General features: G+C 33.7%; 1 protein-coding gene across 2 annotated transcripts in view; it reads right to left on the bottom strand.

Annotated features, from left to right (window-relative positions):
* LOC142349275 (neuronal acetylcholine receptor subunit beta-3-like) overlaps positions 1-27,946 on the bottom strand; it is a 64,516-nt gene that overhangs the window by 18,914 nt on the left and 17,656 nt on the right. The window contains exons 1-5 of one of the 2 annotated variants that reach the window (XM_075400729.1): positions 25,411-25,802; positions 23,904-24,356; positions 11,809-11,981; positions 8,152-8,196; positions 3,722-3,831 (exon numbers count right to left, since the gene is read on the bottom strand). In XM_075400729.1, coding sequence (XP_075256844.1) covers positions 3,722-3,831; positions 8,152-8,196; positions 11,809-11,981; positions 23,904-23,961 — 386 coding nt within the window. In that variant the 5' untranslated portion in view covers positions 23,962-24,356; positions 25,411-25,802. Of the gene's footprint in view, positions 1-3,721; positions 3,832-8,151; positions 8,197-11,808; positions 11,982-23,903; positions 24,357-25,410; positions 25,803-27,946 lie in introns of those variants that run through there. The other variant, XM_075400730.1, reaches the window with a different exon arrangement.

Here is a 27,946-nt window from a genome sequence, read left to right on the forward strand (position 1 = left end):
ATATGAAACAAATATTGAGCTGTCCTTAGTTCTTTTTTGGTCAATTTGATGTTTAATTTGATACTACGTGTCTTTACAAATTTTCTTTAACATTTTTCTGAGGTTCCTGCTCTTGTATTGTCACATTACTGACAGGTCAAATATAAGATCACAGGTGTTTGTAACGAAAGCATAATGGAAAATATCAATATTTTCAGTGAACAGATTATGATTTTAACGGCTTCGACCCCCTCTTTTAACAAAATTTAATAAAGTGTTCCATTTATCTCCTTATTTGTCCTGTCCTTGTTGTTGTCGTTGTATAAAACAATCCGATTGACAACAATCCACAAAACAATGTTATGGATAAATAAATGATTTGAATTGATAGCTAAAGATTTTCGTGACCTTTAAATCAAAAGTTCGAAAAATTTTAACGTTGCACTTTATTGTTCCTTTTGTCTACTTGTTACCTGGTCTCATTAAATGAATGTCGCACTTCACAGTATTACTGTTGAAGAACGGCATAATTGAACATATCGAATGTGTTAAGTGGATGACTTATTATTTTCACTGCTTCGACGCCAGTTTTTGGCAAAAATAAAATAAAAAATTTAATTTTTGGTCTGTATTTGTCGTTCTTTTTAAACACATTTGACAAATCCTATTAACAGACAGATCTCATTGGCTTTCCTTGGACAAATAATTTGAATAATTTACTTAACAGCTAATCTTTTTATTGCTTCAAAACATTTTTTTTGAAAAACAACAGTGTATTTTTAACATTGCCTTTTTATCCTATTTTCGTCCAGTTGTTATCTAGACTCAATAGCCAGAGTTTGCAGATCACATAATTGGTGTTAGAAAAGAGCGCAAATGATTATATACTTTTTAAAGAATGAGTTATGGTTTTGCTGCTCCGACATTGTTTTCTCGCAAAATTTAACTGAGATTTTGTTTTTCGTCTGTGTTTGTTGTTTGGCTTTGTTGACATACAACATATTCTTGATAAGCAGAGGTCTCAATGTTTTTATAGGAAGGTCTGATGGAACGTAAAACGATTTCATAAAACTAATTCATTTTGAAAATTTTGAGTTGATATGCAAGGTTTTTCATTGTTTGGAGTTATTTACTCTTCGAAAAACCTAACTGTGTTTTTTGACTTTGCCATTTTTCCTACTTCTTACCTAGTCTTTTTTACTAGGTAACCTAGTCTTATTTACCTTACTTAGAGGTCACACTTCACATTATTGGTGCCCAGAACTAAATTGACCAGATCTTTTTTTACGGAATAGATTATGGTTTTAACAGCTTCGACACCGTTTTCTCGCAAAATTTATTTGAAGTTTTGTTCTTCCTCTGTATTTGTAGTTTGTTTTTGTAGACGTACGACATATTCTGGATAATGTAAGTCTCATTGTCTTCACATGGAGCTCTGAACGAACATAAAGATATAAGATTTCAGTTGACATTTAATGGTTTTCTTTAACTATCTGTTTTCAAAAAATTCAACGTATTTTCTAACTTTGCAGTTTTATTTCTTTAGTTTTGTCTGCTTGTTAACAAATCTCATTCAAGACTGATATCATGTTTTTAATAGAGAAGTGCAATTTAAAATTTTGAGTTTAGGTTCTATGTGACGCTATTTTGACATTGTTATTAAGTTTCTTTTCCCAAAAAACAGACATCGAGTTTTGGATATGAGTAAAGTTTGCTGTTGTTGTTTAATTTTTTGTCTTTCCTCTTTCGCATTGTTAGTGATGATAATGGCAGGCATCATCGGCTCTCATTTATGGCATTGTTTATGCTACTAAGTGGTTTGCGTTGGCGACAATTTTTTATCCATCCACCAATTTTTTTTGAACAGTATTTGAGTTTTTGACAGTTTTTTTCTCCTCCTCATAGGTTTAATTGGTAGGCAATTAAGCCAAAAATATGGATGAGAGGGGTCGGAACATTATCTGTAAATGCACATTGTTTTACAAAAATCAGATATCAAGCTGGAGGTTCTACAGTTCTGATCCCATTTTGGCCTATTCAGTATAAATTGTCAATGACTGCGCGTTTTGCAATAATATTTCACAGTAACGCGGCAATGGTGTCATCATAGCGTCTCAAATTTCTACGTCAGTGATGAATGAGTTTCCTTCTATGGAATTGTGGCATTATATTATATTCAATAGACTTAGCTTCCTTTCGAACATAAATAATTAAACGATCAAGAATCGAAATCAGGTGGAAAGCCTGAAACTGTAAATCGATTTTGTCTCTTCTTTAAATTATTCATTATCAAAGTCTGCCCCAAAAATGATTATGAGGTTCATACGCGTTGACAAAAAAAGTTCGGCTCTCAAAAAATATTTAGGACTAAATAATTAACGTTTTCCTTATTTTGTAGGTTATTTTGATACGCTTTGTGAAGCAACCAAAATGACAAACTAAAGTTTTCTCAAATAATTGCTTATTATTTTACAACTTTACTTTTATATATTATACAATAAATTTTCTCGAAGAGTATATGAATACCTAACTATCTGGTTATATTGTCTCAAATTAAAATTTTCGAGTTCAAACAAAATCGCTAATTGTCATGTGTTGATAAAGTTTTTTTGAGAGCTCGAAAATAGTTGAGCATTTAGATTTAGTTCTCTGAAAGACGGATGAAAATCAATAATGCATCAGTGCTGGTCTGAAGGCAATATTGACTACATTCTTCTGAGGCCGTTTTACAATCTGAACTGTGGGCTTTAAAATGGTCATAAGGACGTTTGAGTGACCTTTTCAAACGTATTAAATACTCTTGCGTGAAGCCCACTACAGCCGACATGTTCAAGTGCATTAGACGTCATTTGCATATCTTTTTTCTGCTCAATTTAACCCAAAAAGGGAAAGAATAAAGAAACGAAGATGGGTTATGGGGATGGGATATGGGGGGCAAAATTAAATACGCCCACACAAGAGCATTCCTCTCAATTCCCAACCCGCACCTTCACTGCTGATCAAAATGTAGCCTTGATAAGGATTAATTAAACCCTGCCGCCTGGGTCGTGAACAAGATATATGCCTAATTGACACGGTGTGTCTCAAAATGGGACAGAATTAAGTCAGGCAAATGATCAGTAGAGTTTATTCAAAGTAAAAATCAAAAATAATGAATATGCTATTTTGTACAGAATCATAGCTCAAATTGGTAGAATAAGGGCTCATTCATAACTTTATAATCCGATATGTACGCCGAATCAGTCGAATAAGCCCCAAATTGGCGTTCAGCTTGTTTTGATTTGAACAAAAGCCACTGCACAAAACAACTTCGGGTAACTCGAAAAACTGGCAACTACGTTACCCTCATATGAAACAACTGCGCACGAGTATCTTGCTCTTATTGGGACGGGAGTCACATTTGTCTGATGAACTAAACCCCTTGATGAATGTAAATAGGACTCTTGTGGCATTTTAAATTCCTTTTGAGTTTTTCCAATCGACGGGGGAAGGGTTGGGAAATCTAACTTACCAGGCATTAAATGTTGCAGTTTTCGTTGTCTGTTTTTTGTTTATTTTGTTTCATAAGACAGATACGCAATCATGCAGCAGACTTGCTGTACCACTGGCCGAAACCAGAGGTTAATCTTGCAAAACTCGTGCAAGATCCTTGCAAGATCTTGCAAGATTAACATCCAAACCTGACTCGGAACTGCAACTGCCTACGAAGCCAAGAAAATGGTTGTAAAAACTAGAATCCCACCTGTTGTCAATGGCAATGTCTGGCACCCATATCTCGTTTGAACGAAATGTCATCCACGTGATGTCATTCATGTCTTCTGGCTCCCACACCAGAAACTCATCTGTCCAGTACTGAAACAAAAAATAATTCAGAATACACAACTGTTATTGTAGCTATGAGTGGCTAACGTCAAAAGAAACTTTATAACACAACAAGTTAAAGGTAAAAGTCGACATTTTTTGTAAAAAAAATAAGGTCGTTATTGCCTTTACTGCATAGACTCTATTCACAGGAAACTAAAGCGGTACTTTTGTGTTATGTTAATTGTTGTCATTACCCTGTTCAACTGTTGGGTTTCTAGCGCTATTAATAGTTGTATAAATAATAGATGGAGGCTGCCAATCTGCAATTTGCTTGTAATGGGGTGAAAAGTGGCCACTTGGTTTGGGGGACAAATAGGGGCTTCGCTTTTTTTGGTACAGGGTGCAGAAAAGGATGTAGAGGGTGCACTACAGACCTCAGGTCGATTCCGGATCGTGTGCCAAAATAACTCTGAGGTGCCATTAATATTCCGTCCTAAGCGACGGAAACTGTTCGATATAAAAATACTTTGACCATCATGGTCCTCAAGGTCATGAGTTTCTACCAAAAAACTATAGTGTCGACAGCTGTCTTCTGTCGAAATTAGAGGTGCCTCCATTTTTTTAATAAAAAAGAAAGCCCAATAAGATCATATCATTTCGGCTAATTGTTTTGGACATTATAACCAAGGCCTTTTTCATGAAGCAACTTTAAAGACGGCCCATCAAACACCTCATTCAAAATTTTTGTTATTGAATTGCTCAAATGCTAATACGCCAATTAACTTTTTCGAGAGCAGAAATGTTTCTCAATCAAAATTTTCACAGACAAATCGTGTTTCTCTTCAAAAGCACTTCAAAAAAATTAAACAAATAAACAAAATAATAAGTCATTAATTGAAATGATCTTAACTTCAAAAGCAAACAATCCGAGCACTGTATATTTAATAAGTGTCAGAATTAATTACAACAATTAATTAACATTCTCTTACTGCAAGAAATTCTCCTTCCGATGCAAGTAATATTAACCTTTCATGCTTTTAGTTGGCTAATTCAGCAAAATTTGGACACATTCTCACATTTTTAGAGTTTGGGAGATTCAAGATTTCCACAAACAGGTCAACCATCATTCGAGAGGAAATCAAAGGTTTCAATAGGACTACTCAATTGAACAAACAAGCAAGGTTTCCTACTATCGTTCTAGGTTCCTCGTGGAAGTTGACAGGAAATGGTTTTACCTAAGAATATTTAATTAGAAAACTTTCGAGGATAGAACTCCTTTATTTTCAAACTGCACAATCTACATATTTTCCTCTGAGGTTTTGTAGATTAAAATTTTTTTCACAAGGCACTTTTTTCCAAGTATGGAATTGTTTCTTTTATATGAACGCAGCCAACTAAGCTCTGGCGAAATTGCTCTCAAATTCACGGCGAGCGGTTAGATTCGTCATTGGTTGAGGGAAATGGAGTTGGGGAAATGAAAAGTGGGTGGCAGGAGATCGAGGGTTAACTTAGGGGCTCAAAGATTAAGAACAGCCCCCTTTAAAACATAAAATTACAACAATTTTATCAGAAAACATGTCGGTTAACCAGTTTTGGTGAATTGCATACCTGACGATTAATGATCCCTAAAGCTCTATGAGAGCCTAATGACTTCGGGATTTCCCTTGTGTATCCCACGTTTGAGGGCAAATCCTTGAAAGAGTGTTCAGACGAAGAGAAGTCGAAAAGTTGATAGTACGAAAGATTGCCTAAAAACTATAGTCACCCGAAAAACTTGAACAACTCAAAGAGTCATACATTATAATTTCTCAACAAATCTTTCTTAATTTGGAGATATGAAAAAGACTGCAAATAACAAATTTTGTGCTTATTAAAAATATACCATAAAAATTGCCGTAAAATATAGGCTATTGATTAGGCTTATTGGGATTGAAAGAAGAAGAAAAATTAAAATATATTTGTTATTTTCATTTTAAACTAGTTTTCAAAAATAGTTTTTTCATTTCATTTCATAAATACAAATACTCTCGTTTCCTTATCTATCTGCTACTATCCATACAATTAAGAATCCGGGCTGGTAACTAAAACCTATAAGAACGAATTTCAATTGGCTGTCATCTAAATAGCCTAGAAAGGCCAATATTTTTTCTGCAAACTGTTGGACAAGCTGTGAACTAATGCAGAAGAAAAAGAAGAAAGAACAAAATACTGCTATGAGTCTGCTGTAAAGATTAGGACGACTGGTGAATACAACAACAGTTTTTGCAAAAAGCAGAGAGAATGCTTTGTTTCGAGTTGTGCGATATGGCAAGATCTGCATGGGGAGGGGGTAGAGTGTGGGGTGGGTGAGGTGGGATGTAGGTAGATGGACGGTATGGGTGGTTAGGTGGGCGGATAGGTAGCTGGCTGGGGTAAAAGTAGGTGGTGGTTGGGAGCGAGATAGATAGCAGGGTGAAGGGATGATTAGGTGGGAGGGGTAAGTAGTTGGGAGGGGAAGGGAGGCACGTAGGTGGATGTTGCGGGTAGATAGGCGTGTATCATGAAGAAGTATGCTTATACTTTAAAAAGTTTGAATATTGTCAATACTCTTCCTCGAGTGGTAAAGACCTTTGCAATACCGGTATTACTTTTCGCGTCATGAAAACCTGTCGAATAACAATACTCCTCCTCGAGTCGTAGGAAAGACCAGCAGGAGTCATATAGTTGCTACAAACTCGGTTGAGAGCAAGTAAAAATTTTTATAAACAACGTCGTTAATGTGCGATTTAGGGATTATTATAATGTGACACAAGGCTCTATCTTTAAGTGAAAGCATTGTCTTCGAAGTTTTGCGCCAGACATCTTTCAATAGTAGTTCATATTTAACTCGTCGTAAAAACCATTTGGAATGTTAGCTTATTTGTTAGACTTAGTGGGATTTAAAATGAATTTTTTGTTGCCCAAAAGTTTTCTCCATTTCAGTTTTTTTGTCAACCTTTATCAATAAGGAAGATTCCTTTTAATGTTTGAGCCATACATGCAGTTTTTAAATCTGCTAAAACTGGTGCTTGGGATATTTAAAGATTTTCCCAATGCAATTTCTAAATTTAGACAGCACCTTCAAATTCGAAAAGGCTTGGCTTAGTGTCTTACGTTAGTCACCTTAGACACGTTTTAATCTGATTAAAACTGAAACACCAAAATTGCTTTTTTGCCAAACAGAATAGCCTTTACAGAAATTTAAAATTCTGTTATCCTTGAGCAAACCATGAACAGCTGAAAACTTTGAAGTCTGCCTACGCGGGGTTGAGAGAGCATGAAAAACTGTACAAACTGAAATAGCAAGGTACAAACTGAGTCTTTGGGGCCCCTTCTATGGTAGAGATAATCAAATTGGCAGCCCTTGAAACTTCAATCACAGATCAAAGTCCCTTTTGATTACCTTTTGCATCAAGCCTTCTTTCGTCACATCATATTGCGCACTTATAAGTTGGTAATTGTCCCACGCTACGTTATCACCCTAATACCTAAACCTACATCCCCATTCCCTGTCCCCAATCATACTACCCCCCCCCCAAATACCGTCAAAAAAATTACCAAGCTCTGCACTGTGAATCCAATCCACGTTTTGTCCAAATCATTCTTCAAATTGCTCTTCATTTTTACCCATTTACATTTTTTCACCCGTTTTAACCGGTTTTTCATGTTTTCCAATTTTCCATTTTTTTCATCCAAAATAGGTGCATTGCCTCATTAGGGAAATGGTGGGGTACAATTATGGGAGAGGACACGCTGGCTAAAAGGGTTTCCTTGATTTTGAGGAAGCGGTTCTGTGGAAAATGGATGTTTTCACGTTTTCATCAGCACATTAGCAAAAAAATATCCCTTTTCAAATTGACGGTCGAAATTTTTCGTTCTTGAAAATCTTGTTTGAGAGACAGGAAAAAGGAAGCGCCTGTAAAAGAAAATGGACGAATTTTTAGATTAATGAAGGGGATATAAAAGGAATATATTTGAACGTGTCTTTGTTTTATTTTGTTGCTGGTCAAATTCATAAAATTTTATATCCTTTCCAATTAAGGAAGTGATGCTTGTTTTGTGTTTAAATTGGCAAAAGTAATTCAATGATATTGTTCGCTGGTTCGAAAGCGCCTCCCGCGAATCAAACAATAATTCCACATCAAAAGACACCGACATCACTTTAAAAGGTTGAAAATTTATCGAATGTGTCACGGTTGTTCAGAAAATTTTTCCCCAATTTTTCCAAATAAATATGCACAGAAAAAAAAGACTGTAGCACCTTTCATGGAATAAAACAAAAACATTTTGAGCTAAAATGGTTTAATATAGAGGTAATCTATTAAATGTGAAAAATGAGTTCAAACATACCTGATCCAGCCATACTTTGGTGGCCATTTCCTGCTGCTTTTCGTGCTAAAACATGATGTGGTTATGTAATTTGATTGACAAAAAAATTTCAAGACACAAATAATAATAAGAATTAAAAATTTTTACTTTTGATCTGATTCCCTCAAAGTTCTGGCAGATTTCGCACAAACAACGCTTGGTAAAATGCCGAAAATTTCAAGTTTATGCAAGATCATACAGGATAACTATCTAGTACGGCAGAATAGTTAATAGGGTGAATTCATTAATCGTACTAACATCTGTCTAGTTAGCACTAGTTAGTACACCTATTAGAAGATAATTATACTCAGGTTGAGGTCCCAGAAGGAATCAAGTATATCGAGACCAAAGATAAACTTACGATGGGGCGTCGTGTGTTCAAAATTACATAGCCTGGAAACATCGAAAAACGCGCGAACGTCTAAACCTGAACGCACAAAAGTCTGGACATGAACGCATGAAAGTCTGGACACGAAGACATGAACACATAAAAATCTGGACATGAAAGCACTAATATTTTTCTGCCTTGTTAAAATTACTGATACCTATTCGATGACTCATAGCATTCTTACTCCAGAGTGGCCACTGAATTGATAGCCTTCAAGGCAGAGAGCCCAAAATGACAGATTACAAGTCAGATCCGCCTTACAAGTCAGACTACATCAAAGATACTAAATTACTACATATTTTAGTCAGCTTTTTTTCAAGTTTACGTAAAGTTTTTTTAAACTCTACTAACCAATCAATAATTTTGAGGATGTATATACAAAATGTCTAAGTTATGCTAATTGTGAATAAATAAGTTACGTGTAGTTATTGAAATTTGTCGGACTTTGAACGCATGAAAAACTGAACATGAACGCACAAAATCTGTTGTAGGTACGAAAAATTGTTGAACGCGCAAAAAACAGATGAATGCACGAAAGTGTGGACTTGAATACAAGAAACCTGGTGGTGGAAAGAAAGTCTGGTGACCACACAAAAGTCTGAACAAGGCCGCACGGAAGTCTGACCAACGCATGAAAGTCTGAACAAGAACGCAGAAAAGTCTGGTTAACGCACGAAAGTCTGATCAAGATCTTACCGTCTGGAACGGTATGAACATAGATACTTTCCGTCAGGGACCATCTGGAAATACCGGTTTCCCTCTGGCACCTCAATCTGGGTTTAGTTTATTTGTCTTCAATTTGTATGAAAGCCTCTGAATTTTTGCACGAGTGTCCAAAATGGAGTTTTCATGGAAAAAATGGATGCCATTTCACCGAAATACTAACAAATAAACAGCCATAGCTCAGAGTAGTAAAATCTGTTATTCATCCTGAAGTACGGCGTGCGCTCAGATAACCGAAGGTTCATACAGCCAGAACTATAAAAATCAACTCAACGCGATTTGTTTCTGTTGGCAATGACTTCACATGACATTTAAAGTAAGTCTAAATAAATGGCAAGAAAATTGTGTTCAGCAGGCATGAGACAAGTATTTATTTTAGCAACCTTTTGAGTCTGTTATGAGTTTGACTGTTTCAGAACAAATTACCCAATTCCAATGTACATTATAAAACAAATTTTCAAAATTTTATCAAATGTGCTATCCTAATGTTGAAATTACCAGAACGATTATTTTGCATAGCATTTAGATAGTGCCTCTGGCCATACCTCGGGGGGTCATGGGCATGGATCAGTCGCCCATGGGATTTGATATCAAACTATCACAACCGAAGATGGGATTAAATTACTCACTTAAAAATGATTAAACATAATTGAAATACCAAGTGCTAATTTGTAATAGGATTATAGAACGAAAATTTTATTGTGAATGAATTGGGCATATTGGCGTCGGGTATTTTGGCATTAAGTATTTTGTTATGTAACCGATTGAAACAACTACTTGAGTTAAGCAACCAACTGAATAAGAGTAATTTGGGTGTCGTAATCACAAGTTATTGGCGGAACCAAATAACTCGGTATCACATGGTTCTACTTAGTTGTTTTTTAAAAACTGTTTATAACAAAAATAGTATTTATTCATAGCCGAAGAGCTATCCAGACTTACCAAAAAAGGTTCAGAAAATTTTCCATTAACCTATAATTTTGTCAGAGAAGAATAATTATGCTTTAATCTGTAGGAAATTTTTTTCGATATCTGTAAATGAGACTGAAATGTTTTCTCTTTTACTATCACAGCTGTCGTTTTTTAACAATTAGCTTGCAGGCTTGAAATCATGATAAACACACATGGTTAGCGTTTTATGGCTAAGGTATGAACACGTGGCAAACGTCTCGATAGACGTGGCAAACAAATAAACGGCTGGATTTTTTAACTCGAAAATATGCCCAACTGATGAGACGAAATCTGTATCAATTATTTATCTGTAGCAAGATCCACTTGATAATTTTTCTCAAATGATGTCATCGCCTATCAAAATTTCTTGATTAGCTTTCGATTATGACAAAAATTACTACGTATCGTAATTGACGATTACCACGTAAGGGCTTTGATCGTTTTTGTCTTATGAAAACGATTAAAAAACGACGATTTCTGACAAGTGAAAAACGAAATTCCTCAACCAAGGTATCTTTAAATCAAAAATATTTTCTTGATGTCTTCACATCTTTTAAATCTTTCTGATCACTGAAAATGTAGGTCAATGGAGGCCAGCGGAGACCTTAACTAAAAATAAAAACGAGCTTCTAAGGGCTAAAAAATAATGAAAAAATATAAGAACAATGATAGTTGAGTGTACGGAAAAACGGCAAAATCTATGCACAACTTTTAGTACGTTCCGAGTTTTCTTCTTAGTTGTAACTACGCTGCAACAAGATTTCCTTTTATAGCTGTTGGTTACCAGACATAATTAACAAAAAAGTAACCCAAGGCGAAGCTTAACTTTTCTATGCAGTTTGAACCAGAGGGATTTAAATATTTAATCAATGTATGAACCAGGATTACATGTACCACCCACTGACATGAAAAAGACTGGCACTGGTCCAAGTTATTTCAATATTGCGGGAGAAATCTATTTCTTTGTTTTTTGTAAATTTAATCAAAAGAGTTAAAGTGATTTTGAATCCTAAAGAGATGGAGTTTGTTTTCCATTAGATTGCTTCAGCATGACATTCGGTTGAGATCAAAAGCTTTACAAGCAATGGAAAAGTTTTAGTCGCAGAAATTTAATTTACAACAAAGTTGTAGCTTTACCAATATTTTAAGACTTTTTGAATTATGAGTTCAATGCACAATGCTTTGAAAGTTCTTTGATTACATGATAATCACAGAAGGATTCTTAAATTCACGTGATATTTCTCGATACCAAAAACTTGACGGCTAAAATATAATATTGCGAAACAAAATTTGAGCTATTTTGATGAAATCGTGACCAGATTCTTAATAAGAACAGATCGTGATGTGTTGGAACGATCTTAATAATCGCGGTTGTTCCCAAAAACGACAAGACTGTAAATATAAGTTCCAATTGCTGAATAAATTGTTGCTTGCTTAAATTCTATTCAAGAGTTGCCTCCACTTTTCCAATAGGCGAAAAGAGAATTCAGAAGATTCTTCTTAACTTCACCACCTAATAAACAATCTAAAGGGACAAAAAGGTCAATGAACTTTCATGTATCAATGAGGTATCGAACCAGTGTGATAAGTTGAATGACGGTGAGCATAACTTCGACTACTATCGGGTTTGAAGTGTTGACTACAGGGCGGGATCTGAAGGTGTAGTTGGCAAGCAGCATCCGGGACACGGCATCTCCGCCCAGGTAAGTGTTGCTATGGAGACCACCACTGCCATAATCAGCACCACCTCCTGAACAAAAGGAAAATAATTTCACCCTTTGTTGATAAGCGAAACGACTACGTTTTGTTGCTTTTTATTGGTCAAGAAACAATATAGAGATAGATGCCACTTGTAGTGATTTTACTGGAAGTACATCACCTCTGTTTTGAATAGTTGTTCTCGGAAACTTTTTTTGAACAACTCATAAAATTTATATTCTACAACTTTAGTTAAAAAACAGACATACTATTCGACAATACCTCAAGTTGCCAATGCCCGCAAAAATGTCATTACTCAACTTTGAAACAAAAGGCGGCGCAGAAGGTTCCATTGAAGTATACGCTTCAAAGTGAAATAAAAGTTAGAGATTTGACCCAAAAAGGAACGAGCCATGACGACCATGTTGTACCAAAAATGTTGAAAATCAATTATATCAAGAGCCTGTTCTTGAAAAAATGAAATTCTCAATATTGCTTTGACATTTAAAAAAAACCGAAAATACCCGAATCTACTGTTTTCCATCTCACAAATTTATTCAACGAATCATCTAATGAATAAGGCTTTTTAGGTGAAAACTTTCAGATAGAATGTTATCCGGTCTTCATTAATAGAGTATATCATTGAAAATATGTTCTGGGGAAGCGCACACTTCAAAATTCTGGTAAAAATGTGATATAGAAAAAATTTTGTCACTTTTTGCGACAAAAAACATCAGTGTCATTAAGATGCTTTTTAACAGTCCTAACGTTTGAAATCTTGTGCTTAATGTAAATATGTCAACCTTCGATAAAGAATAAACATTTTTATTCTGGAAATTGATACAAAATATATTGCCAATTTACAATTCTGCAAAATTTTTGAACACCAAATGTTCAAAAACATAAAAATTAACATTAGTCCTTAATTGATTTAGAAAAGGGTTATCCGATATATAAAATTTTAGCAAATTTAAAATTAAAAGTGAGCATGTATTGACAATAATCAGAGTTGATTTTTTTCATTGGAAAAGACGCAAAAATTTCACCAGAAAGACTATATTAAACTTTGATCTGTAATGAAACTGGACTTTCTGAATTGTCTGGTGGTTGACCAGCAGAATCTAAAATTACGATCTTCAGGACACCCTACGATCTAAAACGCGAGGCAGCAACGAGATTCAAGAGAAGTTATAAATGTTAATGCTAAGGTTATCTAAGAAAATAACTCTTACAATACGGTGTTATCTGTTTTAACAATAGAATATAAACTTGCACAGCATATCTTGAACAATTTTTGACTTTCATGTGAACAGAAAATAATGGAAAGAACAGTCTGTTTTGATTTTTTTCCTCAGGTAATTGAAAACCAATATTTAAACCAGACAGCATTGTAGCTATTGACTGAACAACAAATGAACAACTCTCACCATTTTATCATTCTATTATGACTTTTGCGAGATGTACATAATTATCAATTTTTTTAGGCATCATGTTCGCAAGTAAGTCTAAAATTTTTTTCTGTTGCTATAGAAGTTTTAGTTTTGTTGATCGATACCAATGACACTTTTACAAACAATGATTACTAGAATGAAGGATTACACAGCGATTAATATGCCACTTTTATCCTTTCCTAAATAATAGCAATTATTTGGTGCTACTTTGTGGAATCTAGTTTTTTTTCGAGCCAGTTCACTTAAAAGCGAATTGGGCTACTTTTAACAGTGATTTTTGCTTCCTGTTCTAGAAAACGGACATTTTGAGGAATGGCCTTTCACAAAAAGTATTTTGCACAGAAAGTAGATGCCGCTTTTCGAGTTTAAAAAAGTGGAAAACACTGACTGAAATTTCCATTTAGGGCGACACCTTTTCATTCTCTAAGTTTGTAAGTACGTTTCACACGTACAATGTAATAAACTAGGAAAAGTGAAATGTGGATACAAAAATGACTAAATTTACTCGCAAAATTTAGTACCGGTAGATGCTCGCTATGATGTTTGCACAATGACTAGTTTTAATTTTTTGGAAACTATCTCAACGAAGCTTGATGTGTAACATAGCACACTAAAAAGCATAACTCAAATACGATAATTCAAATCCTGTAACACCCACATGTACAAAATAATTCTTTCGAAAATTCAATTCTTAGAAAAAGGAAATCATTAGTTTTAATGTCAGTCTTTCACTTGGCTTGTTTCAGAGGCAAATTTATTTCAGCCCATAAAGAAAAAAGCATTATTTGCAATTTGTTGTTTTTTCCATATAATAGCACTCAGGAAGATATTTGAATTGCCATTGAAATTTCAGTTGAAGGAAGTTATGATTTAATTATGACATCAGACTTTTCAAAGGGTGTCTAGACTCATTAGAGGGGAAAAGGAGCAATTTAGTCTGCAAATCATCAACTGCCCTTTGCAAGATGATGACGTAAAAGCCAGTTATAGTCAATATTATCACTGGTATGTTTTGGTTACTTTTTTCCTTCCAGTTTAAAAGATAGCTTACATGCAGAGACACGTTGCTTTATCTTGATTACGCAAAATCAAGATCCGATTGGCGTAATAATTCGATTTTCCAGATGTCAAAAGAAAGCCTTCTTCCACACAAATTTTTTTTTCTCAAAAATTTAAGAAGTAAAAATAGAGAGGAAAAGATAGGTTAACTGGGAGATATCTCAATAGATTTGAAAACTTGAATGGTCAAGTAGCGTTCACTAGTGGTCAAATATAGTGGAGGGGAGGGAGGGGGGGGGGAGGAGGTGGGGGTGGTCTTGAAGGAAGATAGTGATTGATTATAATAGGGTTAATCATGTGTGATTACCTGGGAAGGAATAATATCCACTGGGGTGAATACGCACAGACATATAAGTATACCTATGGTTAGTTTACTAGTTATAACCAGTCATGTAATCCTGAGTAATAACGCTGTACTTGATTTGAAAAATCTTTTCCCGACTTGTGAATTTAAATTTAAGAAATGAAATTTTAATTCGAGTCAATTTTTTGCAAATTAAAAATGGTTGAGTAAATTCAAGGCAATCAATTGTCCTCTAAAACTAGAGATAACCAGGAAGTTATTTCGTTTTGAGCTCCTTTAACTCAATTTTCACCCGTTATTTTATCACAATCAGTCGCTGAAACTAAATTAGCAAAACACAAAAGTACTGATAACGAAATGTCGATTGACTTTTGGTATTTTAGAAGTACCCGTAAATATTTGATCTAGCTCAGTGTATCTACGTAAAAAAACGCAAAGCTAATCAGAAGAAATAATTTAATTAAATTATTGTTCGGTTTTTCGAACTGATAAAAAGACAGGACAGTGAAGGCATGTTATGCATGTTGGTACGTTTCAAGATTAATATTTTTTCTCAATGAATGACGTATAATAGATATGTCTGTTTGTTTAATTTAAGCCACCTGAAATCTGTTCACGCGTTGTGGTTAGGAAAGACTTAAACATCACTTAAATCCGGTGCTTAAACTCGTGTACAGTTTTCAAACAGGATGTCTGGCCATGTTCCGGCCCAATTTGCAGATTGGTGATACTTTATGAGAGTAAATTTATTATTCCTTTCAAATCCTCAAATTTTGTGGCAATAAAACGTTTATTTAAGTTTCAAGTGTAAAACGGTCTTCTTTTCATCTAATATTTTTCCACCTGTAATAGTCAGTTATGTTTATTGGAAAAAGCAGTAGTTAAATGACCATTATAGTACTTTGCGCGAAAAAGGACATTATATTTCATTGGAACAACACCATCATCGTATATTAGTTGTTTTTAAAACGTAAGCTGGCAAAAATGAAATCCCCCTCACCCTCCCATGATGGGGGAACTTTTATCGTAGATGTAACAACTTTCTGCCAGAGTTGTCTCATCAGCAGTTATAAGAAATTGAATTTACTGACTAAGACTTGTTAAAACATTTTGTCAGGTCTCGCACGTTAACAAATTTTTGTCTAGTCTTGCAAGATAAAATTTAGCCCTCAGTAAGATCGTAAACGATGAAAATTCTTAAAAAGCAACATTCAAAGGCTAACAAAGACTGAAACAGTAGCTTACACCAACTAAAATTTGAGAAGCGCAGCTGCACCGCAAAAATATTACAGCAACAAGTTCAATTAAAAGCATTAAAGAGAGCCAAAAAAGCAATTGCAAAATTCTGTGGACATCTTTAATATTTTCATTGATTTATTAGCCCCATAACGACAGGAATTATTTATTTTGCATTGTTGAACCAATTGTTGAGTTATTTTGTTAAAAAAAACTGTGAAAGATACCTGGGTTGACATCATAATTCAAGACGCATAAAATTTCCAATTATGGTGTCTATAAAAAATTGTAATCAAAATACTTCCGTAAAATGAACGTTCTAATTAAAATTTTTTAAAGAAACCCTGTAAAAAGCTAAAACAATGCACAAAAACTATGTTTCAAAAAATAATGTGGAAAAACTAAAAAAAAACACTGAACGTGCTGACTTCAGGTATCCAGTATTTATGCAAAATATTCAGTAGTGGAACTTTATAGAAAAAAAAAATTTCGGTCAACTGGAAACTGGGAGATTGAAATTCCCAGATGTTTCAGATTTTGATTGTTCTGCAGACAACGGAAATCTGAGCCACAGGAAACAATATTTTACATTGTTCTATCAACGAGTCGTAGTCAAAAAGAACCATCAATCCAAGAAACGGTTTATTTGCTTGCTAGAAATCAGTTTTTTAAATAATGCGTAATTATTTACCAAAACTAGTCTAGTTTCACAGTGAAAATGATTATTGAGGTTTTTTGAGTGTTTCTTCGATAAATTTAACTTTCGCCCGTAGAGAGTTTATAAGCTCTGAGCAAGATAAATGTGATATAAATTAAGAAGATACTACTTGTTCATTGGATTCATAAATCTTGACGCACAACAAGAAACGAGAGGGGAGTATAAGCAGAAAAAAATACTTAGAAAATCATAAGCCTTGAAACTTTTGTTTAAGCCTGAGTTTTAAAGATACAACGCAGTAAAATTTCTATTAAACAAAAAAATTTTTACATCACTTATTTGATGAAAAGATAACGTTGAATAAATCGAAATTTTGAATGAAGGATAATTAAATTTAAAACCCTATTGAAACTTAAATATTAATGCTGGAAAACATTTTGTTTTGAAACCAATCTTAGTTTTCAAAAATTATTTCGTTTGAGAATCTTAAAAATTTGTTTGAGATCAGAGATCAAAAAACTTAACGTATATTTTCCCCCATTTTCAGCATAGTTGAGACGAAATACAGCAAATGGTTGTGGAGGCATCAGAGTTTGTCAGCAAGTTGAGATAAAATATTGAGACTTTTAAACTTTTTCTTTATTATGAGTTCGTTATAAAGTTTCCTTTATTGTTTCGGCCCAACCTGTGAGTGAGAGGGACTATATACTCTAATGGGTTTTTTTTCAGTCAGTTTTGGACGATCGATTTATTCATCGTAGAGAAATGAAATTGGTACAATTAAAAAGCTTGTCTGGTGTAGAATTCGGAGTTTATCAGATTTTTTTCAAAATCAGTTTTTCGAAGAGTTATCGATGTTTAAGGTTTCGCGTGAACCCGTAAAATTTGGCAAATTTTGCTCAGTTTTAGCGTAAATTTTGATCAAACTAAGATTTTTTTCCATAAAAACACCAATTAAAAATTACACTTTAGGCTACAAAATGAAACAATTTTGTGTTCCTAATAGACGGAAGGCGATAAAAAGGTTAGTTTTTGTCTCATAGGGGATCGCCCCCTAAAACAATACGAACTCTATTTGAGAGACGTTTTTTTTAAAAAAAGCGTTTCCTATTTTTTTCATGTCACTTAGAGTCCAGTCAGTTTTCACATCAAGATTCCGTTAATGACAAACTTTATTTACAGTCAAATGATGACCAACAAACAAATAATTCGTTTTCAAGGAATCGCTCATGATTTTATAGCTCCGACTGGAATTAAATTTTTATTTGCTATGAAATTCGAACAATTTTTTGTAGTCCTATTGCATAGAGTCTGTAACTAAGAATTCAATAGGCTTCCTAGTTAGCTTTGAGTGATGATTATATCTAGTGCTTTAAGTAGACAGAGAATGGCTGATAAAACTTCGATAAAAGTTTCGAAGTTTTTTTTGAAAATTAACCGATCTTAAACTTAATTATCTGAACTTTTAGGTAGCACTATTGACCAGACATCTGTTCTTTCTCCTGCAAAAAAAATTAAACTGTTTAGCGGTTTTATCTTTTAACTATTTTATTACTTCGATGCTAGGAGTTTTCAGAATTTATTATTGATTTTTGAATACTTCTTGATAATTTTTAATCCTTTTGAAATCGTATCCCTAGAGTTTACTGTTCCCATTGATTTACAGAACACGTTCAATTGATCATAGAAAAGTTTTCAGAGAAAAATATATGATTTTAAGGATTCGACAATTTCTTCCCGCGCTTTACTACTGAAACTTTTGATTTTACCTGAGACTGATTTGTTGTTGTTTTTATAACCAAGTGACTTATTGTGACAAATAAATGATGATTTTTGAACGACAGATGTCATTGTCTTCCCATCGAGGCGAAATTTAGCGTATTTATTGATATTCATTGAAAGCCGTTGAGTTTGATGGGTTTGATACTACGTTTTTTCTCAAAAGTTTCCTAGTTTAATATATTTTTTCATAATTATTGGTTTTTTCATTTTTCTAAAAAAAGGAGTCTCAATGCTGTTAATAAATTGATTAAAAATAAAAAAAATGTAATGCAAGGGTAGTTTTTTAATGGCTTTCTCACTTTTCTCTCTCTTTTTTTTAAATTGCAGTTTTGCTTGCGTTTTTGTTCTTTATTTAGAAGTAAATTTTCTCCTAAATGCTGAGAGATCTCATAGGCATCTAATAGAGAAATGAATTAGTTGATTCAATGCAGAGAGTTTTTAGCTAATAGTATTAAAGTTTAGGATATTTGTTTCCAAAATTTTAAAAAATTGTCAGTTTTTTTGTTCTTTTTGTCATCTTGTAAGTTATTATCATCATTGAGAGGTCCCATCCACTTCCTTTTAATTTAATCATTAACGCTGAAAATTGTTTGTAAATATTGATTTTTTGTTTGCTGTACAATATGCATTTTATAATTATTATGCGCGTGGTCAATATTTGTAGTTCTTTTTGTCTACATTTAGCACATTCGCGCAATCACAAATTTTCATGTGAGGCCCTAGTGAACAAATTTAATCTTTCAGTATATTTTAATCTTAATTAGTATGAAAAACAATTGAGTTAAAAAAACATAATATTTAGATAATAGCTAATGACTTTAATTACTTCAATACTTTGAGATTTCGCAAATTGTTTGCTTCCGATCAAAGACCAGTCCGGTCGTTTTTTTTCGTAATGACGTTATATTAAGTTTATCAAGAATTTGTTGTTAAGAGCTAATAGTTTTTAAGATCTTTTAATTTATTTGATTTAAAAAATGTTGATGGATTTTTGAATTTTGCCTCATTATTTCTTCTTTTGGTCGTCTTCTTCCCTAGTCTCATTAAAGAAAAAACCTATCTGCTTTTCAGTTTAGAAAATTAGATTTTTCTAGCTGAGGGTTGTCTAATTGTAATTTGACGTTGTTACTATGTGCTTTTAGACCTAAATATTGAGTTTTTGCCGTAAAAATATTTTTCGTCGCTGTTGTTTTGGTTATTTTGCTGTTTGTTCTTTTTTTATCTCTTACTCTTATTAATGGCAAATCTCATTAGCACTCTAATGACTGATGGATTTATGTAATTCATTTAGTTGTTTGGGTTTGTGACGATTTCTTTAAACTCAAACATCTATTTTTGATTATCTCCTCATTTGGTTGACAATTAAGTCAAAAATATAGATAAGCTCGGGTCGGAACGTCATGTGCATTCACGCACATTAACGAGCCTCCTTGTTCAGTTAATACAGTTCAATTTGCAAAGAACCTGTTCTTTAGGTAATACTGAAGTACTGCACTTTTTGCACAAATGAAAATTAGCGTGTACAATCTAGTCTGTCAGAAATTTTTTCTGATTTTTGTCACGGTGGTTGATTGCATCATTCATTGCGAAAGACGCTGAATGCGAAAAATGAGAATTAATCAAAGAAAGGATCGTTACTGATTGATCGTAGCAACCCGTAAAAAATTGAGGACAAAATAATTTTTCGTTTCATCTAAAGTGGTATCTTGATAAAAATTTAGTTCGTAAGTCCACGAATCTTTGGCTCCTTTATTTTTATCAGATCTATATGTTAGAAAGAACATTAAAAGTAAGTTTTTAGGCGTCACTTTGTGCTATCGACAAATAGGGAGCCATAGAGCTAAACGTGAACTCTATTTCAGTGAATTTCACGAAAAGAAAAACATTGTTGTTCACGACAGGAACCTCGTTTTGTGACCTTTATTGACCAAATTATGAAAAGAAGTGTTTGCAGAAAAAAATGTTTCCTGTTAACAGCCTAGAGTCTTTCATTGAAAAACAGACATAAACAGCAAAGGCGGCGTTATTTTGTCGCCACTTAAATTCTATTCTTTTCAAATTTTGAAAAAGTTTTCAGAGTTCATTTGGATAAAATTGTAGCGTCGCTTCCTGTCAAATTATTATGCACAAGTTGCATAAAACAGGATAATGCTTTCAGTTGTTCACAATTGCGACTGTCTTTTTGACTGAAAAATTGCCAATTTACCCGCAACTAACTGATATGCCAATTAGAAACATAATCCAAAAAGACAGTCTTAACGAGACCAGTAAATTCCTTTTGAGTGCCTAGATTACCATCTATACAGGGATGTTCTAATCGTACAAAAATCCAGTTGGTTCATCTTTGGGTGATTAAACGCGCGGGTACATTGACTATCAATTAGGGGAAATATTGATGGGGAATACCTTTAATCTGACCTAATCAATGTGGATTATGAGGTACTGTGTATAGTTAGCAGAAACAAAACACATACACATTATATGCGGTGCGGATTAAGAGAGGCAGAGCCCATATGTGTAAGGAAAGGAAAAGCCAATAAAGTTCGGAAAAGGAAGGGTACTTTGAAATTGAAATAAATGTTTGTATTTGAAGGCAATATGGGGAAAAGTAGTAGCAGAAAGCGGTCTAGAAAAGATAGTGCAATCAGGTCAAGGTTGGACTAAGTGCAGTGACATGTTGATTACAGATAAAAGCAAATAGAAATGTCTACAAATGCAATTTGAAGTTTGATAACAAATGCAATTGACCATCGGAACCCGTAGAGGAACCCGTACTGAGCTTCTATTTAGTACATATTCAAAGTTTTTCATTCTGTATTTCAGTTTTCTATTATTATGAACATGTGAAATTTTAAATCGATCATACTGAAAATCAGCATAATCCTCAGCAGAGATTAATTTCAACCTAGAAACTTTACAAAAACCTTTTCGCGTAACATTTCTAGATTCTAAAATTTGTTTTTACATTACAAGCAATATGAATTCTTAATGTAATAACAGGACAATTTGGAAGTCATTTTTTTAGTGCAATTCATAAAAATCCCGAAAAAAATCATGTAAATTTAATGCAAATCTCAGTTTTCCAATTGCGTGATGAAACACGAGAAAAAGTTGAGAAATTCTCAATTTCTAAACTCCACTTCTTGGGGCATCTTAAGAAATTATGGTTGACTTTACGAGGTACTGCAATTTTTGACAAACAAAGAGCAGAAATCCCTGCTCGAAATACGACCAAACTGTGAACAAGATTATTTAAATCAACTTTTTTTTCCTGCATCTTATGGTTTTCAACAGCAAATAAATTACGTATATAAAATATACTGCACAGCAGCAAATACCTTGTTATGATAAAAAACAATTTAGAAATTTTACAATATCCTCCGAATAACTCATAACAAATTAACTTTTTGCACTCTTCAGATTAAGTCCCACAAATAATGTGTTCTGACGAGCCAAGAGGAACTATTTTTGACCCACCATAAAACTCTACCAAATTCATAGTTAATAAGTGCGCCTTCAATGTGAACGCAGAAACTATTTTGGAACAACCAATAGCCATTTTAAAATTTCAGACAGAGAGGTACAAGTTTTTAAAACAGTTTAGTATTAATCTTAATCAGCAAGAATCAACTTTATTATGTATGTTTAAGGCATCGCTCTTTTTATTATAACATGTTGCTTGAAGCAATTTGAGAGCAATTAGCAACTTAATCAGCAAGCTGCCCAGAGTCGTTTTCTTCAAAAGCAATCAATCAGATACCATCTCAACTAGTTTGTGCTGGCTGCGAAAAATTGCTATTGTTAAAGGAACTATTAACTAAACTATTACAACAACTCTTTCCTCGTTATATTGATTCTATGTCAACACCATTATATTGAGAGTAAAGTTTAGAGCATTTGCAGGTTGCAGCCCCACAATCTTGTAATTGATTGCAATCGAGTGCTCTCCACTGAGCCAACTGGTCCACGCTACGAGAGTAGTACTAAGCTCTCTTATATCGAGCTATTATTTCAAGCTCAATTTTATGATCACAACTTACTCTCTAGAGGGCATACTCTAAAAACTCTAACATAAATAAAAACAGCAAAGAATAGCTCCTAGTTTTTCCTTTGGGTGTTTAGTTGATGTTTGAAGCCATTTAGAGACTAAATCTTTCTCTCAGATTAATTCTGAAGCAACTTTTTCTCACATAAAAATACGGAATTTTGATCTAGGCAACGTAAACAAATATTTTTATAGTTAAAAAATTTACATTAATTAACGTCATTTGCACAAAAGCGTACTGTGTGACATGTATATTTCCAAGATTCTTTTATGAGTGCAAATGAACCACATAAGCAGCGAAAGCAGAAAATATCTCAGTAAAAAGACATCTTGACTCATTGCAAACATCTCTCTACTTTTTAAGACCTACGACTGCCTTGGATAGCGACGGAACTAACCAATTTATTAAGTGCACACTTTTCCTCAGCTTTGAATGCGATCGTCATAAGAAAACAGCCATGATAAATTAGCGCCCTTTTCATGTGCCAGATGATAGATTAAACGTAGAAAAATTGAAAAACGACTTAATAAATTTCCAAACAAAGTTCCATATCTCTACGTTCCAATCACAAGCAAACATTTTTCCATATTTTTTTTGTTTTTTGCCGATGGACACTTTTGCATATCTTTGCAAACCCAAACACACACACGCACATACACACACACAACACAACACACACACACACACAACACACACACACCCACACACACACACGTGCGATGAAAACACATAATGTTCTTTAATAGCGCAACAATTGTAACCATGTTTGAGAAAAACAAACTGAAGAAATGGGAAAGAAAACTAAATGATCATCAAACTATTTATAACACAGCTTGGTCTGTATTCGCCTTGTGATACTTTGAAGCATGGTACAAAAAATGTTTTTTATCCGAGTGATATATGAACTTTTATCGTTTAAAACATGACAATCCTATCTAAAACTCATATCGTTACCCATCGGCTAACTCATCGTCTGTTTAAGACTTTGTAGGACACTGTCTCATGTATTAACGTTTAAATGCATCTCTACCTTACTAAAAAAACATCTTACAATATTTTGTTAAAAAGATTTGTTAATAGTTCATAGTTAGAGAAAACATAGTTTACTAATTAAATACTAATTAAAATATTATAGCATTATTGTCGTTCAATCAAGTTTCATTCCTATAATTATGCACTAAAGGTTCTCATCAAGTTTTACTTGTTTTCTTAACATATATGTTACCAAAACATGTAAAAATTGATTAGAACATTAAGTGCATAATCATAGGAATGAAACTTGATTGAACGACAACAGTGCTCTAATATTTTAATTAGTATTTATTTAGTCTCAATCTGATACCAAATATTAGCCCTTAGAGTTTTAACCAGAGTGAGCAAAGTAACAGATCTGAACAAAATTTCTCTCCATAAAGTGGTCTTTATGCAGTATACTAACCTTGTCCTAGCCGATTGTTGCTTGTGCCAAAATTCACGTTGCTTCCGCCAAGCCTCATTTTAAACAATTCTGATCACGTTAACTTAAACGCATGCAGCTGTAAACAGTTTCGTAACTTTCCAAATTTTTTGGACTGATGGTAACGTTTTTTCGCGTGAAGGAACTGTATAATATAATGACTAAGACAAAAATAGTCAAGACTACTTTTCAATGAAAGAAGTTTGGATAACTTCTAATAGATAAGTTGCCCAGCTTCGAAATTCATTTAAGAAAACACGAAGTATAATATTGCATTTTGGATTTAATAACTAAAACATCTACACGAATTCAACGAAATAAACAAGCTGTATGAGGTTATAAACCCAGCGATAGATTAGAATTTTAAAAAACAGTCTGATTATAACAAAAACTGTCGTGATATGGCCGGCAAATTAGGAACCATAGTTTAAGTAACTGAAATGCCAATCGATAAAACAGCATTAAAATTATTATGCGAGAATAAATGCTATTTGTTCTGCGAAGTGTTTGCAAAAAATATGGTACCACGATTGGCACATAGAACTACAAACTGTCGTCTGTTTTGAGACTTAAAACTATATACGCCTTATAATTTTGGATTTTTAATATGTACTGACGGTTATAAAAAATGAAAGGCCAGCCAGCCATATCACACTGGCAAATTTCCTCTCATAATATTCAATGCGGCAGGTTAAATGTGCAATGAGCGCATGTGTTTGTCGTTAAGATTAGATCAAATAATTTTTGAAACTCAGAAGTTGTATAGAACAAAAGTGGAAAACAAGCGGAATTATCCTCTGATCTGATATTACATATAAAGATGCCTCGCCGCTTCAATTAATATGTGCACTTTCAAAACTGTTTTTTCGAACATTGCAATTGCTTTGTGGTTATAAGTCTAAGATTTTAATGCTCTTTTTGGCAAGCTTTATTTTCAGCTATATGTTAAAACCATAGTGTTTTATAACCAACATTTTAGGGCGTTTGTTTTTGTATGTATTTTTGAAAATAAGCACGATCGAGGCAAATTCACTTGAAAATATAGAAAAATGCTTGAACGTTATTCGGGTCTTTATTTTGTTAAATCGCCCGTTAAATATGTGGATAAATAAATATGAAGGGATCTAAAGTGGTAACGCGTCAAAAAGGTCCTTCAAAATTTGCCCCAAAAATCCACTTAGGATGAAGAATTCTGTGGAGAGAATGAGAAGAGAGAGGAGAAACAAAATGGGTTAAAATTGATTCCAGCAGGGGTCGGGTAGTACGGTTGGGCAATAAAGTGATTACGGGATTAATACTGCTTTACTACACCCCCCACCCCTATCCCCAAAAAGCGACTATTGTACGGGTACGGGTATAGGCGCATTTCCCTTCGCATGTGTGTATTAAAAACAAAGCAATAAAAATATTTATGTCTAAATTGAAATTTAAAAGGGGGAAGGATAAAGTGTTTTATGTGGGGTTTTTGCATATTTTGATGGAAATTAACCTTTGATGGATGGGTTAGAAGAACTGAATGAATTTCACCCCCGCCGTATGAACAACAAACTAACGGATTCAAAATAAACTTAATTCCAGTAGAGCTGTCCAAAAGCTAGAAAATAAATTGGAAAGACGGAAAATTCACAATCTTTCATCCAAAAAAAAAATAAAAGAAGCATATATTTTTCAACTTTTTTTCCAATTTTTTTTCCATTATTTTCTGAAGAGTGTAGGATATCCAAACTGATAAGAATGCTTTCAATTTCCATACTTTTAATTGGCTGGCCAGATTAGCAGTTTCAACGGAGAACACGTGCATCACATTAATTCGTTTATTTCCCATAATAAATTGTCAGAAACAGACTTTTGACTCAGAAAACCAAATTTATTTAGGTTGATTGGTCAAATACGGGAAGTTCCACCCACCATTTCGGATTTGTTTAAATTATCGCTTCCTAATAAGAATATGGAATTAATTAAATTCAAAGCAATATTGTGTAAACAAGCATAAATTTGACAATTAAGAGGTCACTTCTATAATGTAAGTTTTCAACCCACCCACTTACCCACAAAAACACTCACACGCAGGCACACACAAGCACACCTGCACACACACACACACACACACACACACACACACACACACACACACACACACACACACACACACACACACACACACACACACACACACACACACAAACACACACACACACACACACAAACACACACACACACACACACACACACACACACACACACACAAACACACACACACACACACACACACAAACACACACACACACACACACACACACACACACACACACCCAACGACCCACATTCATACGTACATACATGTTTCCTAGCGTTTCAACGATACGGGGCAGTATTTTTTCAAAAACAGTCAGTTTTCTTACTTTTTTGAATTTTTTACCTTAGAAAAGCCCAAAAACTTCTGAAAGGCATGCATTTTTTGAACATTAATTGTGTAGAACAAAATTAAGCCAACATGACAGAATAAAAGAATTTTTACATTTTTAATAATAGAAAGCTAACAAATTAAAACAAACGATGTCTGACATATTTAATATCTGAAGAACCACTAAGCGCATAAATAGAAACAGGGAGTAAATTAATTAAATTAAGAGCTCAAAAATCCATGTATTGCGGAAATTTTTGGCTCAAAGCAAGAAATTTGAAGTGAAATTTGCGAAAAACCCTTACAGGCCTGGGGCAAATCTCTTTATTCTGATTGGTTGAAAAAAATTCTCTTTCTTCGCTACTTCATCATAAGAATGAACCATTTTTCAAGCAGACTGACGAAAGTATGTGTAATTTTGTAACATTGACGCAAAATAACGCACAAAAGAACTGCAACAGGAATTTCAATTAAAAGTTGGCAAAAAAGACAGATTTCAATCACTTTTTAAGTGCAATGAAAATCGAAGCAACCTTCAAAACTGGATCAAGTTCGGACCATAACTCCTCCAATGCCGCTAATTTATGATAATTTTAAGCATAAATACAATAATAAAAATAATTTATAGTTATTCAGTTTAAGTGGAACTTTTATTATACTTTTTCACACATGGAAATATACACACATGAAACGGTCCGCTAATTCTTCAGCTGATATTAAACTGGTATTAAACATTGCGTCAATAAAGTACCGAAACGCCGCGTGACAACCAAAATGCCGCCACTCAAGTTCATTTATATAGGCGAATAAAAAGTTCGGTCTCTTTTAAATATGTCCTTTAGCAAACTCAGCAAGTGTTAAATGTAAACAAAAATGGCCTTTGTTTAGGATAAAAACGAATGCATTCCATTAATAAAATGGGAAAATTAATAAAAACGTTAATGAAACGTTTAGAAAATAGTGGCAGGATTCAACTAAGCTCACATCCAACAACTTTGACAAATATCATCAGGGTATGAACAGTTCATTTTCCACGGATTTTCTTAACAGATATAGAAGTATTGATAATGGAAATGGCAAATATTTCAGTACAATGGGTACTCAAAAAAAGGGTAGTGGACGTTATTCGAACTCAATTTTTCTTCAGTCAATTTTGGTTTTTCAGTATATTTTGTGTGGACAAATAAAAGGAGTCATATTTTCCAGCTCCTAAAAATCTAAATGATGAGGAAACTCTAATTTTTCATAGTTTTTACAATTTTCACATACTTTGTAATTAATAATCATTTTTTTATTTACGCCTATTCTCGCATATATCTTCGCAATGTTAATTTCTTTATCACAATGAACTACATTTTTGAGGTATTATTCCGTATAGCTCCTCTAAGTGAATTTAACTTCAATTTTCTGTATTTAAGTCTCTCTGATTTTCAAATTTTCGGGACCTGTTTTAGAAACTAGTTATCCTTTTATGTTGGTTTTGACTAGTCTTTGATGCAAATATGCATCGGTTAGTACATTTTTTGGTTAGTTCATTAAGATGACGATATGAATTCGGAATTCAAATTGTAAGATTTCATTATCCGGTGCCCGTCATTTATGTTACGAAATGTAAGCTTCG

Source organism: Convolutriloba macropyga, chromosome 11 (genome assembly GCF_964194025.1).
Source record: "Convolutriloba macropyga chromosome 11, txConMacr16.3, whole genome shotgun sequence".
NCBI classification, from domain to species: domain Eukaryota; kingdom Metazoa; phylum Xenacoelomorpha; order Acoela; family Convolutidae; genus Convolutriloba; species Convolutriloba macropyga.